The following is a 13,031-nucleotide window of genomic DNA, read 5'->3' on the forward strand; positions in this document are numbered from 1 at the left end:
CCCTGGCGAACAAAACCTTCATCCTGAGGGATTTCTTTAGCTTCCGTGCCCTGGATTGCCCGGGCCGCTCCGACCCAGTGCTGTGCGCTGTCATATACGATGGACTTTTCTGGTTTCCTGGCTGAAATCATGCCAAAGTATGATCGTGCCATTTTCCTTGGGGATTTTAATATTCATGTGTGTTTCCTGATAAGCCCTTAGTGAAGCACTTTTTAAGCCTTATTGACTCTTTTAATTTGGTGCAGTGTGTGTCTGGCCCCACACATGAACATGGGCACACATTAGACCTCGTCCTCTTATGGTTTCTCTGTGTCTAACTTGGAGATCTGTGACGATGTGATTTCTGATCATATGCCTGTTGTGTTTGAAGCTGCTTTCTCCTGTGCTGATGTTAAATCTGGTGCCTCTGCTCTGAGTTGTCGTGTTTTTAACTCTTTAACTGCTGGTCAGTTTTCTGTGACTTTTAATCAGCTCTGTGTCCGTCCTGCCTCTGCTAACACAGAGGAGCTCAGCTCCTGGTTTAACTCCTCCTGCCGAACGATATTGGACTCTGTGGCTCCAATAAAAACTGTGCAGCCCAGGTCTAAATCTGAGCCCTGGTTTGATGAAACAACTCGTGCAGCTAGACGGGAGTGCCGTAAAGCTGAGCGGAGTCGGAAGAAGGACAAGCTGCAGGTTTCCTTCCAAATCCTCAAGGACTGTTGGTGCCGCTAACAGGACACAGTTAAACAATCTAAAAGAAAATACCTGGCAAACATCATTGAGTCACATTGTCGTAATCCTCATGTATTATTTAAAACCATTGACAGTGTTCTAAATGCCCCACAGCCTGTCAGCCTGGAGGCATCTCCTGAAACTTGCAATAGCTTCCTGCACTTTTTTATTGATAAGGTTGCTACTGCAAGGGCTCTCATTCCAGCTCCTGCCTCTGACCCCTCTGTCCCTGTTCCTTGTTCTATAGCTTTTCAGGAGTTTGAGCCGGTGTTTTTATTATTTCTAGAAGATCTGATCAGCCATATTAAGCCCTCAGGCTCTCCCTGTGACGTGGTCCCTCCTGGCTTCTTGAAAAAAGTTTTCCCCAGTATAGGGCAGTCAGTTTTGGCTATTATCAACAGTAGTCTGGCCTCTGGTGTTGTTCCCCTGAGTTTTAAACATGCAGTAGTCCAGCCCCTACTTAAAAAACCAGGCCTCGATGGCAGCGTGCTAGCCAATTTCAGGCCCATCTCTAAGCTGCCTTTTATTTCTAAAATCTTAGAAAAAGTTGTCCACGCTCAACTAAAATCATATTTAGATGAACATAATGTCCTGGAGGTCTTTCAATATGGTTTTAAAAATCTGCATAGCACTGAGTCAGCCTTGCTAAAAGTGTTTAATGACATCCTCTTAGCAACTGACTCTGGTGAGCATATAGTTCTTGTTTTATTGGACTTAACAGCAGCTTTTGACACTGTGGACCACAACACTCTAGTGGCTCGGTTACGCTAACTAGTGGGCATCTGTGGTACTGCACTGGAGTGGTTCAGGTCCTATCTGGCTGACAGAAGTATGAGTGTGAGCCTTGGTGACTCGGAATCCAGCTCTGCTCCTCTGCCATATGGGGTGCCACAGGGGTCAATTTTAGGGCCCGTGCTTTTCTCCCTGTATTTATTACCCCTGGGATCCATCCTGAGAAGGCATGGCATCTCTTTCCACTTTTATGCTGACAACAGTCAGATATATGTGCCACTTAAAAATGCCTTCTCACTCACACCACTTCTCGCATGTCTTGAAGACATCAAAGCCTGGATGGCCCTGAATGTCTTAAATTTTAATGAGAAAAAAACAGAAGTGATGGTGTTTGGTCCCAGTCGCCTTTGCTGTTCCTGGAGGTACCGAGGCCAAAACGGAAGCTCAGAGGGGACAGAGCTTTTTCAGTCGCTGCTCCAAAACTGTGGAACGAGCTCCCCCTCCACATTAGACAGGCCTCCTCACTGTCCATTTTTAAAACTCGTCTTAAAACCCATTTTTATTGCTTGGCTTTCAACCCCACATGAGACTCTGCTTCTGTTTTAGTGTTTTATGGTTTGTTTTATTTATTGTTTTATTTGTTTTTAATTTGTTTTATTGTGTTTTAAATTATTTTATTGTTTTTAAATTGTTTTAGAAACATTAAAAACAATAAACAATTATTAATATTTATTTATTTATTTTCCTGTTATTGCCTATTTTTACAGCACTTTGTTGCAGCTGTGGTTGTTTTAAAGGGCTTTATAAATAAAGTTGAGTTGAGTTGAGTTGAGTTGAGTAAAGCAGATCCCTTCAGTGTGTTCATAATGTTTCTATCAGGATCCAGCAGGGGAGACCAGACTCCCCTGGACCTGGACCTGAGCCCAGCTGTGTGTCCATGAAGAGTGACCACTCTATGGATAAACGTATTGAGTTCAAAGACAGCCTCCTCTCTGAGGATGATGGGTAATTATTTCAAATTGATGATAAATCAGATGTTTTTCTGTCATCAGATTCATGAGATCCAGAATTGGTTTGATCCTTCAGACTCTGTTGACTGAGTTTCCTCTTTCAAAACATCACATCCAATAACCGTGTGTGTGTGTGTGTGTGTGTGTGTGTGTGTGTGTGCGTGTGTGTGTGTGTGTGTGTGTGTGTGTGTGTGTCCTCCACAGAGTCCAGCAGCAGAGCTCAGAGGTTCCCAGTGCTCAGTCTGCCCAGCAGCATCAAACAGACCTGGCCTCCATATTTAAGGTGTGTAAATGTCCAACAACATACCAACTGAAAAACAGCCATTCTGCTCTGAATTGTCTCCGTGCTGCTCTCTTCACATCTTTCAGGCTGGATTACAGCAACAAGGATTCATTTAATCTGAGATTAGTTCCAGTCAGAGTCAGTGTTGGAAATTAAGGATGTCCCATTGTCCTGGGGACGATAAAAACAGCAGCGGGGACACAAATATACAGTGTCTGGGACAGTAGAGAAACTCACCATCACAAATGAATTGATTCTAAAAGAAGTGAAATGTGTCAGTGTGCCTACTGGTGATGAAGGCAGAGCGTCACTGGGAGGCTGTGTCTACATGGTTTGTGTCAGTAACTCTGTCCACAGGGATTAAAAGCTCGTGTCTCTCACTGCTTCTACAGCGCTCAGCTTTTCTTCCATCGGCTCGCTGCCACTTGGCTTTGTAAAATATCTGATGTGAGCTGAGCTGCCTGCAGAACTCGCTGCTTTAGACAAGAATACGCTCACAAGGCTGAATGCAAAATGCTTCCATGTTGGATCTCCAACACGGGCTGTTTGCAGAAATCAGCCGCTTCACACGGGCAGCTGTGCACCTCCGTCCACGGCCCAGAGGTTAGACTCTGTGATGAGGACTGATGCTGAAAGACAGTGTGTGTGTACATTTCCATCGGCGTACACCAATCAGAGACAGGTTTGCATTTGCACTGCAGTTTGGGATGCATTTATTGATCCAGCAGTCAGAAATACAGAAAAAACAGTCGAACAGCAGACAGAAAAAACAGCCAGTGAGCAACAGAATATTGAAAAGTGACTGTGGCCAAACACCTCGGGTGATTTCATGTTTTTATTCAGATATCAGTGCAGTGAACAACCAGAACTTCCATGTTGGACCAGAGTGAGTCAATAAAGTGATGAGTTACTGAAATCAAGTTATTAAACCATATGTACTGTGTACAATGAAAAAAAGATCTTTGTTCAGTCTGGGACAGCTGAAGGCAGAATTCGGGACAGCTTCCGGACACTGAGGGAAAAACATTTTGAGCCCTGGGAGTTTAGTAAAGCCCGGTTTAAAAAGAGCAGATCAGATTTCAAAGGAAGCAGAGCTCTGCTGCTCAGTTAAAAACTGATCCTGATTCAGTTGGTCCAAGTTTACAGATTTCAACTTTCCTTACTGGAAAAACAGAGGAACAAGTGATCACATGAAGGTTGAGGACTAAAAGCAGACGGACTCACATGCTGTCAGAAGCCAGGAAGCAGAAAGAGAGAAACCAGTTTGTCTGTTTCCTCTGACAGGGGAACCAGTTTGCTGTGGCTCGCTAACAAGCAGTGAGCTGCTCATCGTGGCTCCACAGACGTTCAAACCTCTCCTCTTCTTCTGAGAAACAGGTTGGGCTGAAGAAATGCAGCAGGGCGGACAAATCCTGCAAGATAAAAGAAAACACAATCATTAGAAAAAAGAGACTTTCTGACTGACAGGACAGTCTGTCTCTGTCTTTGAACAACTCCATCACTTTGCTCCAAAATGCAGACATTTTCAAAGTTAAAGCCCCTCAACTGTAAATTAAAGTAGAAACCAGATCACACATAAATTGATCAAACACCAGTTTTGGAGGATCAGGATTCAACTTAATCTAGTTTTAGAGTAGAAACTAAACTGAGGTTTAAAGAGGTTTAAACTGAACCCATCTTCATTTTTGGAATCTATTGGAACGACAATGGCGAAAATCGAAGTTAGTAGTTTTTTACCTATCCTGGCATGATAGTTTATTGAAATATAAGCACGCCCTAGCTGTCGCTAAAGCAGCCTATTTCTCCCGCTTAATCGCCACTAATAAACATAATCCTAGATTTCTCTTTGAGACAGTAGCAAAGCTCACAAAAAAACAGCCATCTGCTACTAGCTTATCACTTACAGCAGATGATTTTCTGGACTTTTTTGGTAACAAGGTTGAGGAGGAAATCAGGCAAAAAATTAATTCTGAATCCGCTGCAGCTCCTGCGGACTCATTGGTAGTCGCTAGCTCACCAGTAGTCCCTACTATCTCGGTTTTTGAGGCTGTCTCACTTGATACCTTATCTAAGCTTGTGATAGCCTCTAAACCGACAACCTGCTTCCTTGATCCGCTACCTGCCAAGCTTTATAAAGAATCCTGGCCTTTACTGGGCTCTACAATGCTAGATATTGTTAATTTATCTCTTAGTACTGGCATTGTGCCCAGCAGCTTTAAGACAGCTGTGGCCAGACCACTTTTAAAGAAACCACATCTTGATTCTAGTTCTTTAAATAGCTATCGCCCAGTTTCCAATCTCCCGTTCATGTCTAAAGTGCTCGAGAGGGTTGTGTTTCAACAACTCTCCACCCATTTGGCAGTGAATCAGTTGTATGAGCCTTTCCAATCAGCTTTCAGGGCCTGTCACTCCACTGAGACAGCACTTACTAGAGTTGCCAACGATCTTCTGTTGGCTATTGATGCAGACTTCCTCTGTGCTTTTATTACTGGACCTCAGTGCAGCCTTTGATACTGTTGATCACTCCATTCTATTAGAGAGACTAACTGAGAATTTTGGTGTCACGGGCCAGGCTCGGGCATGGTTTAACTCATACTTATCTGAAAGAACACAGTGTCATGTACAATAATACTAGATCCAAATTCTCCAATGTTAAATGCGGGGTACCTCAGGGCTCAGTCCTGGGTCCTCTTCTCTTTTCCCTGTACATTTCGCCACTTGGACAAATTATACGTAGCCATGGTATTAATTTCCATTGTTATGCTGATGATACTCAGCTATATTTGCCCATAAAGGCTGATGATCCCACAGAGATCAATAGATTAGAGGTCTGTCTGGCTGCGGTAAAAAATTGGATGTCACTAAATTTCCTGCTATTAAACTCAGATAAAACTGAGATGTTAGTAGTCGGCCCTCCCAGACATAGACACTGTTTTGAACAGTTAACAGTTCTACTTGACAACTGTGTGATTTCACAAAGTGTGGCAGCCAAAAATCTCGGTGTTACTTTTAATCCCTGCTTATCCTTTGACAGGCACATTAAGGATATCACCAAGACTGCCTATTTTCACTTACGTAATATAGCACAAATTCGGTCTTCCCTGTCCATGGCTGATGCAGAGACCTTAATTCATGCATTTGTTTCAGCCAGACTTGATTACTGCAATGTTCTGTTTTCAGGTTTCCCACAGGCCAATACCAAAAGTCTCCAGATGGTTCAAAATGCTGCAGCTCGGGTCTTAACTAGAACTAGAAAATTTGATCATATTACTCCAATTCTGGCCTCCCTTCATTGGCTTCCTGTGCATATTAGATCTGACTTTAAGGTGCTTCTGTTAACCTACAAAATCTTAAATGGGTTTGCCCCATCTTATCTTTCAGATCTCCTTAAACCCTACATTCCATCGCGGGCTCTCCGCTCTCAAAATGTGGGGCTGCTTTGCTTACCTAGGATTAAGAAGAAGTCAGCAGGTGGCCGGGGCTTTTCCTATCGTGCCCCGCTGCTATGGAATAACCTCCCTGCTGATGTCAGGCAATCTGAATCTGTTGATTCTTTCAAATCTAGATTAAAAACTCACCTCTTCGGCCTAACTTATGGCTGACAGTTAATGGTACGGTGGGCTGGTTCTCTGTCTCAATGAAGTAACCCAAGCACTCACCTGCCGACGAGATTATGAGATTATTGCTCTCACGGAGCTAATTATCAATTAGTCTTCTGCAGATAATTAATGTGCCACCTTTGTCTCTGTGTGAGTGTGTGTGAATGGTTGATGTGTGTTTGTCCGAGTGCGTGCTCTGTCTACTTCAGATCCAGGTCTTCATGGTGTAGGTGGCTGTGTGGCCCGGGTCCCTGGCTGCTCTGGTGCATCCGGCTTCCCTTGGCGTCATCATCCCCCATCCGCCACCAATCTATCCTCATACATTTTATTGTTTGTTATCTGTGTTTACAACATCTATTGCACGTCTGTCCGTCCTGGGGAGGGATCCCTCCTCTGTTGCTCCCCTGAGGTTTCTTCCTATTTTTCTCCCTGTTAAAGGGTTTTTTTAGGGAGTTGTTCCTCATCCGATGTGAGAGTCTAAGGACAGAGGATGTTGTATTTTTCTGTAAAGCCCTTTGGGACAAATTTTGTAATTTGTGATTCTGGGCTATACAAATAAATAAAATTGAATTGAAATAGAATTTTCAAGCTGTTTTAAAGGTCGGTGCAAACCGTGATTTTATTGGGTTTTAAAAATGAATCCTCTTTGGTGCAGCCCAGCCTCAGGCTCTTTGACCTGCATTTGATTTTGTGTTTTGTGTCCAAAAATTAATATGGAAGTTAAATTCTTTTATTTTTCTGTTGCAGCTGCTGGAAGAGAACATCGTCACCTTTGTGAAGAAGGAGCTGAAAAACCTACAGAGGTCTCTGAGGCCAGATTACCCAGAATGCTTAGAGAGGCAGGGGGAAGATGAGGAGGAAGAGCAGAAGAGGAGCAGGGAGTTTTTTCTGCAGATCACACTGCACTTCCTGAGGAGAATGAAGCAGGAGGAGCTGGCTGAGTGTCTGTGGAGCAGTAAGGAAAAAAATTTAAATTAAAAAAAACTTAGTTTTAGTCTTTTTGCTTCATGATTTTTCTTCTTTGGCTGTGCACTCGACATCCAGCTCTCCTAAACTCTGAGAAACTTTTCAATTCTCGTCCTCATTTCTCACAAACTCCCACTCGTTACCGAAAAATGCCAATTACCATCCAAGTGAAACAGCCAATCAGATCAAAGCAGCTGTGATGCGTCAGGCTGTTGCTTGATGACAGATTATTTCAGCCTATGAGTTTTCCTCCCGGCCAGCAGGGGGCGGCTCGTCCTCCTCCTGCCTGCGGTTGAAAAAGCAGCTTCCTGTTTTCCCATCTTGTCCTGCCGGCTTCCCCGGGATAGCGGCGGCGCTCTGGCTGAGGCAGCGCTGTGTTGTTTGTTAAACTGTGAACTTTATTCTCCCCAAATCCTGATCGAGACATGCAGCTCTTCATTTGTTCCTTTTTATGAATTGTGTTGTATGTGACAGCTCTCTCCCTCTCTCCTCCTCTTCTCCCTCAGTACCTGCAAATCAGTGTGTGTTCAGTTTCAGGTGTAGAGTGATTGGTCAGCTGGCATAAGGCTGTTAGCTGATTGAATGGGCCCGACAATATCTTCCTGCCGGTGTTGTTCTCCCGCACCTTCTTCCCCGTTTCCATCCCCAACAATGGAGGCCATTCAGTGATTTTGTTTGAAATTCAGTGATTTGACTGTCTTTGACAGTCATTTAGAGTGATTATTGTTAGATACATTTTGTGTTGTAAATATTGTAAATATTTATTGTGAAAAGAAACCCAGAGAGGCCTGTAGGAAGGAGTAGCCCTTTTATTTGTAACCTTTTTCTCATGTTTTTGACTGTAGTAGGTAGGAAAGAGGATGTCTTTTTGTTTGCATTGTTTTCTCTGTCAGGTAAGGGCAGGGCTCATTTAGTTATTTTGTTTGTTGTTTTGGGCATTGTCTCCTGGCTGAAGTCTATTAATAAATAAGCTGATCTATAAACTTCACCCAGGTAGTCCGACATTCTTGGGGATGAGAAGAGCGGGGGCTTTTTCATGTTATAGGTCCAGGTTCCCCTAGGCCAGGGACATAACATCCTGTAGTCTGTTGTTTGGCAGCGGCTGCTTTGTGTTGTCGTCCTCTGATAGCTCATGTTTACAGAGGTGTTGCCATGGCAACGCCTTGACCAATAAAGACAGACAGCCCTTTTAGCTCCTCCTAAAAGTTCCTGCAGCAGGGCCCAAATCAACTTCCAGGAACTTTAACCTGGAACCATGTTGTTGCCATAGAAACGATTGCAGAACTCATAAAATAGCCTTCAGGTCTCGGCACACCTCGCTACGTTCTGACAGTCGAACAGGACCAATAGATACATTTACCAGGAAATATTCACATTTTTCATATGTAATACAACATTGTTTTGTTGATGTTTTTGTTTGTTCATTCAGAAACTCTCTCTGCTCTTTGCCAACGTGAACTCAGATCTAAGCTGAAGAAGAAGTGTGAGTGTGTGTTTGAGGGGATTGCTAAAGCAGGAAACCCAACACTTCTGAATCAGATCTACACAGAGCTGTACATCACAGAGGGAGAGAGTGGAGAGCTCAATGAGGAACATGAGGTCAGATGGATTGAAACAGCATCCAGGAAACCAGACACACCAGAAACACCAATCACATGTGAGGACATCTTTAAAGCTTGGGACCAATCAGGAGATGGACCAATCAGGACGTTGATGACAAAGGGAGTGGCTGGCATTGGGAAAACAGTCTTAACACAGAAGTTCACTCTGGACTGGGCTGAACACAAAGCCAACCAGCATGTCCACTTCACATTTCCATTCACTTTCAGAGAGCTGAATCTGCTGAGAGGGAAAAAGTTCAGCTTGGTGGAACTTGTTCATCACTTCTTCACTGAGACCAAAGAAGCAGGAATCAGCAGGTTTGAGCAGTTCCAGGTTGTGTTGATCTTTGATGGTCTGGATGAGTGTCGACTTCCTCTGGACTTCAAGAACAACCAGATCCTGACTGATGTTACAGAGTCCACCTCAGTGGACGTTCTGCTGACAAACCTCATCAAAGGGAACCTGCTTCCCTCTGCTCGCCTCTGGATAACCACACGACCTGCAGCGGCCAATCAGATCCCTCCTGAGTGTGTTGCCATGGTGACAGAGGTGAGAGGCTTCACTGACCCACAGAAGGAGGAATACTTCAGGAAGAGATTCAGAGATGAGGAGCAGGCCAGCAGAATCATCTCCCACATCAAGACGTCACAAAGCCTCCACATCATGTGCCACATCCCAGTCTTCTGCTGGATCACTGCTACAGTTCTGGAGGACGTGTTGAAAACCAGTGAGGGAGGAGACCTGCCCAAGACCCTGACTGAGATGTACATCCACTTCCTGCTGGTTCAGTCCAAAGTGCAGAATGTCAAGTATCATGGGAGAACTGAGACAGATCCACACTGGACTCCAGAGACCAGGAAGATGATCCTGTCTCTGGGAAAACTGGCTTTTGAGCAGCTGGAGAAAGGCAACCTGATCTTCTATGAAGCAGACCTGGCAGAGTGTGACATTGATATCAGAGCAGCCTCAGTGTACTCAGGAGTTTCTGGCTGCTCTTTATATCTTCCTGACTTTCATCAACTCTGGAGTCAATCTGCTGTCAGAAGAACAATCAGCCTCCCAACTAAAACCCCTCCTCCAGAGTGCTGTGGACAAGGCCTTACAGAGTCCAAATGGACACCTGGACTTGTTCCTGCGCTTCCTCCTGGGCCTTTCACTGCAGACCAATCAGACTCTCCTACGAGGCCTGATGACACAGACAGGAAGTGGCTCACAGACCAATCAGGAAACAGTCCAGTACATCAAGGAGACGATCAGGGACAGTCCCTCTCCAGAGAGAAGCATCAACCTGTTCCACTGTCTGAATGAGCTGAATGACCATTCTCTAGTTGAGGAGATCCAACAATACCTGAGTTCAGGACGTCTCTCCACAGACAAACTGTCCCCTGCTCAGTGGTCAGCTCTGGTCTTCATCTTACTGTCATCAGAAGAAGATCTGGATGTGTTTGACCTGAAGAAATACTCTGCTTCAGAGGAGGCTCTTCTGAGGCTGCTGCCAGTGGTCAAAGCCTCCAAGAAATCTGTGTAGGTTCATTTAGAATTGGATATATTTAATACTTTAACTTTGGTGAACTAGGTGAATTTTATTACATGAGTAAAAAGCTGATAATTTCAAATTTACCTTGTTCTTCACTAATTCCTCCTCAGACTGAGTGTGTGTAATCTATCAGAGAGAAGCTGTGCAGCTCTGGCCTCAGTTCTCAGCTCCCAGTCCTCTAGTCTGAGAGAGCTGGACCTGAGTAACAACCAGCTGCAGGATTCAGGAGTGAAGCATCTCTCTGCTGGACTGGAGAGTCCACACTGCAGACTGGAGGCTCTCAGGTCAGGATCAGAGAACTCAAGAGCTTTCAAACTGGACTACATGAAAACACAAAACTGATCACACATTTGAGTATTTGTCTGAATGAACCCAGCTAATTTCAGATTAGTGTGCTGCTGAAACAATCCAACATGTATGTGTATCAGACTGTGTTGTTGGTGTATCCATGTGCAGGCTGTGAGGCTGTCTGCTCACACAAGAAGGCTGTGCTTCTCTGGCCTCAGCTCTGAGCTCCAACCCCTCCCATCTGAGAGAGCTGGACCTGAGCTACAATCATCCAGGAGACTCAGGAGTGAAGCTGCTCTCTGCTGGACTGGAGGATCCAACCTGGAGACTGGAGGCTCTCAGGTATGGAGAGACACACACAGTGGTTCTGTCCCAATTTGAAGGCTGTAGGTACCTAGGTCGTATTTGTAGGCTGCTTACGTCACGGCGGCGCGACAAGTGCTGTCCCAGTTCAGTTTTACCGCGCAGGGTCCTGCAAATGCAGCCGACAGATCCAGCCTATTTCTGACTAATTTGCAGGATACACCTCCACAATCCTTCGCGGCCAACATTACAGCCTACCTCCCAGAGTGCCTTTGGGTCCAGTTGAATTTCTGCATCAGCCACCATTGCTAGAATTATTAAGCCTGTTTTAGACCGTCTTAATGTTTATATCATGACGTTTTGATACATTTTCATGCCTATAATTAGCACCATAGATTTGGTTTAGCTGTTAACTGTATCTGAACAAGTTTAGTTAGATGAGTTAGATAGGCATTTTGTATGATGTTTCCCTAGCAACCCGCAGCACATCAGATACGTTACAATGTAGCCATGTGTAAAATTACTTTAATTGGGATAGTCTGTTGCAATTTGTGAGGCATAACAATTAACTAAATTTTCTGCATCTTCACAAAGACAAAATAAAATGAAATACATAAAACTACAGAATCAATGTTGTCCATCTTGAGAGCGTTGAAGTTGCTTATCGTTTTGTCTCATGCACGGATGTTCACTGACATACCTCCGAAACCCACTTAGGCATTTTACGCTGCATCACTCTAATGCGCTTCGGGAAGCCTCGATAATAATGACATAGGAGTCCTCCGCAGGCCACACCGTCCCAATTCACTAAACTTTTAGTTCCGGTAAACTTGATATCGGCACCTACGTCGGACGCCTCCTACGTGGGCTACGTAGGCTGCGACCTAGTAGTCATCTAGCCCTTCGATTGAGACAGACCCAATGTCTTCTAGAGGCCTGAGGAATATTGTTTCATGTTGAATGGTGGATATGAGTGAGGTGCTCTGCTAAATCCTTCATAGGGAAGGTTATTTACTGCCCATGTTTCCATCCTCAAAGAGAATCTGCTGCTCTGACTCTGTTTCTTCCTCCAGGGTGGACCATGGTGGAGAGCAGTGGTTGAAACCAGGCCTGAGGAAGTGTAAGTGTGGATTTAGTTTGACTCCTGAACACAAAGCAGCAAACATTCAGCTGTTTAGATGGTGCAGCTGCAGCTTCTGCTTTTTGTTCTCAGCTGCTTTTAATGTTGAACCAAAAATCATTTAGTTGCTGCACGAGAACAAACACTGTCTTTATTCCCTCATTTGGCTGTTTCATTTTTATCAATTGATTTTGATTCATTTGATCACAACTTCCAACACAACAACGTCCACAAAGTAAAAATGTCCATGCTTGTATCATCCTAAGTGAGTGGTATTCATCTATGTGCTGAATAGATGTGGCAGAACCCGACGCCCAGTACTGGGATTCGGGAACTGTCCAACTTGATTCGGCCCCATGGAATCACCACTTCTAATAAATAAACAGTTAAGGTGCTCAGTGATGGATAATAAAATGAAATAAACAAGTAAGGTGCTTAGTAGTAGATAATAAATAAACAAACAGTTAAGGTGCTGGGTAATGGAGTGTTAAAAACAGAACTATACAGCAGACAGTTGCAAGTCTCTGTCTGACAGATGTGATTTGTTGTACAGTGTGATGGCTTATGGCAGGAATGATTTCCTGTATCTGTCCCTTCGACAATGGAGCTGTATCAGTCTGTTGGAGAAGGAGCTCCGCTGTCTGTCCAGTGTGTGTGTGTGTGTGTGTGTGTGTGTGTGTGTGTGTGTGTGTGTGGTGTGTGTGTGTGTGTGTGTGTGTGTGTGTGGTGTGGTGTGTGTGTGTGTATGTGTGTGTGGTGGAGAGGGTGATCAGGGTTATCCATGATGGATAACAGTTTGTTCAGTGTCCTCCTCTCCACCACAGCCTCCACAGTGTCCAGTCTGCAGCCAATCACAGAGCCAGCCCTCCTGATCAGT

General features: G+C 44.5%; 1 protein-coding gene across 1 annotated transcript in view; it reads left to right on the top strand.

The window, feature by feature from the left end:
* Nucleotides 1–13,031, top strand: part of LOC115355191 (NACHT, LRR and PYD domains-containing protein 12-like) — a gene marked incomplete at its 5' end in the record, with an annotated part of 86,424 nt that overhangs the window by 19,211 nt on the left and 54,182 nt on the right. Inside the window, 2 exons of the mRNA XM_030045898.1 lie at nucleotides 10,554–10,727; nucleotides 12,108–12,154. Of these exons, the coding sequence (XP_029901758.1) occupies nucleotides 10,554–10,727; nucleotides 12,108–12,154 (221 nt within the window). The remainder of the gene's footprint in view (nucleotides 1–10,553; nucleotides 10,728–12,107; nucleotides 12,155–13,031) is intronic.

The sequence above is a fragment of the Myripristis murdjan genome, chromosome 23 (genome assembly GCF_902150065.1).
Source record: "Myripristis murdjan chromosome 23, fMyrMur1.1, whole genome shotgun sequence".
Taxonomy (NCBI): domain Eukaryota; kingdom Metazoa; phylum Chordata; class Actinopteri; order Holocentriformes; family Holocentridae; genus Myripristis; species Myripristis murdjan.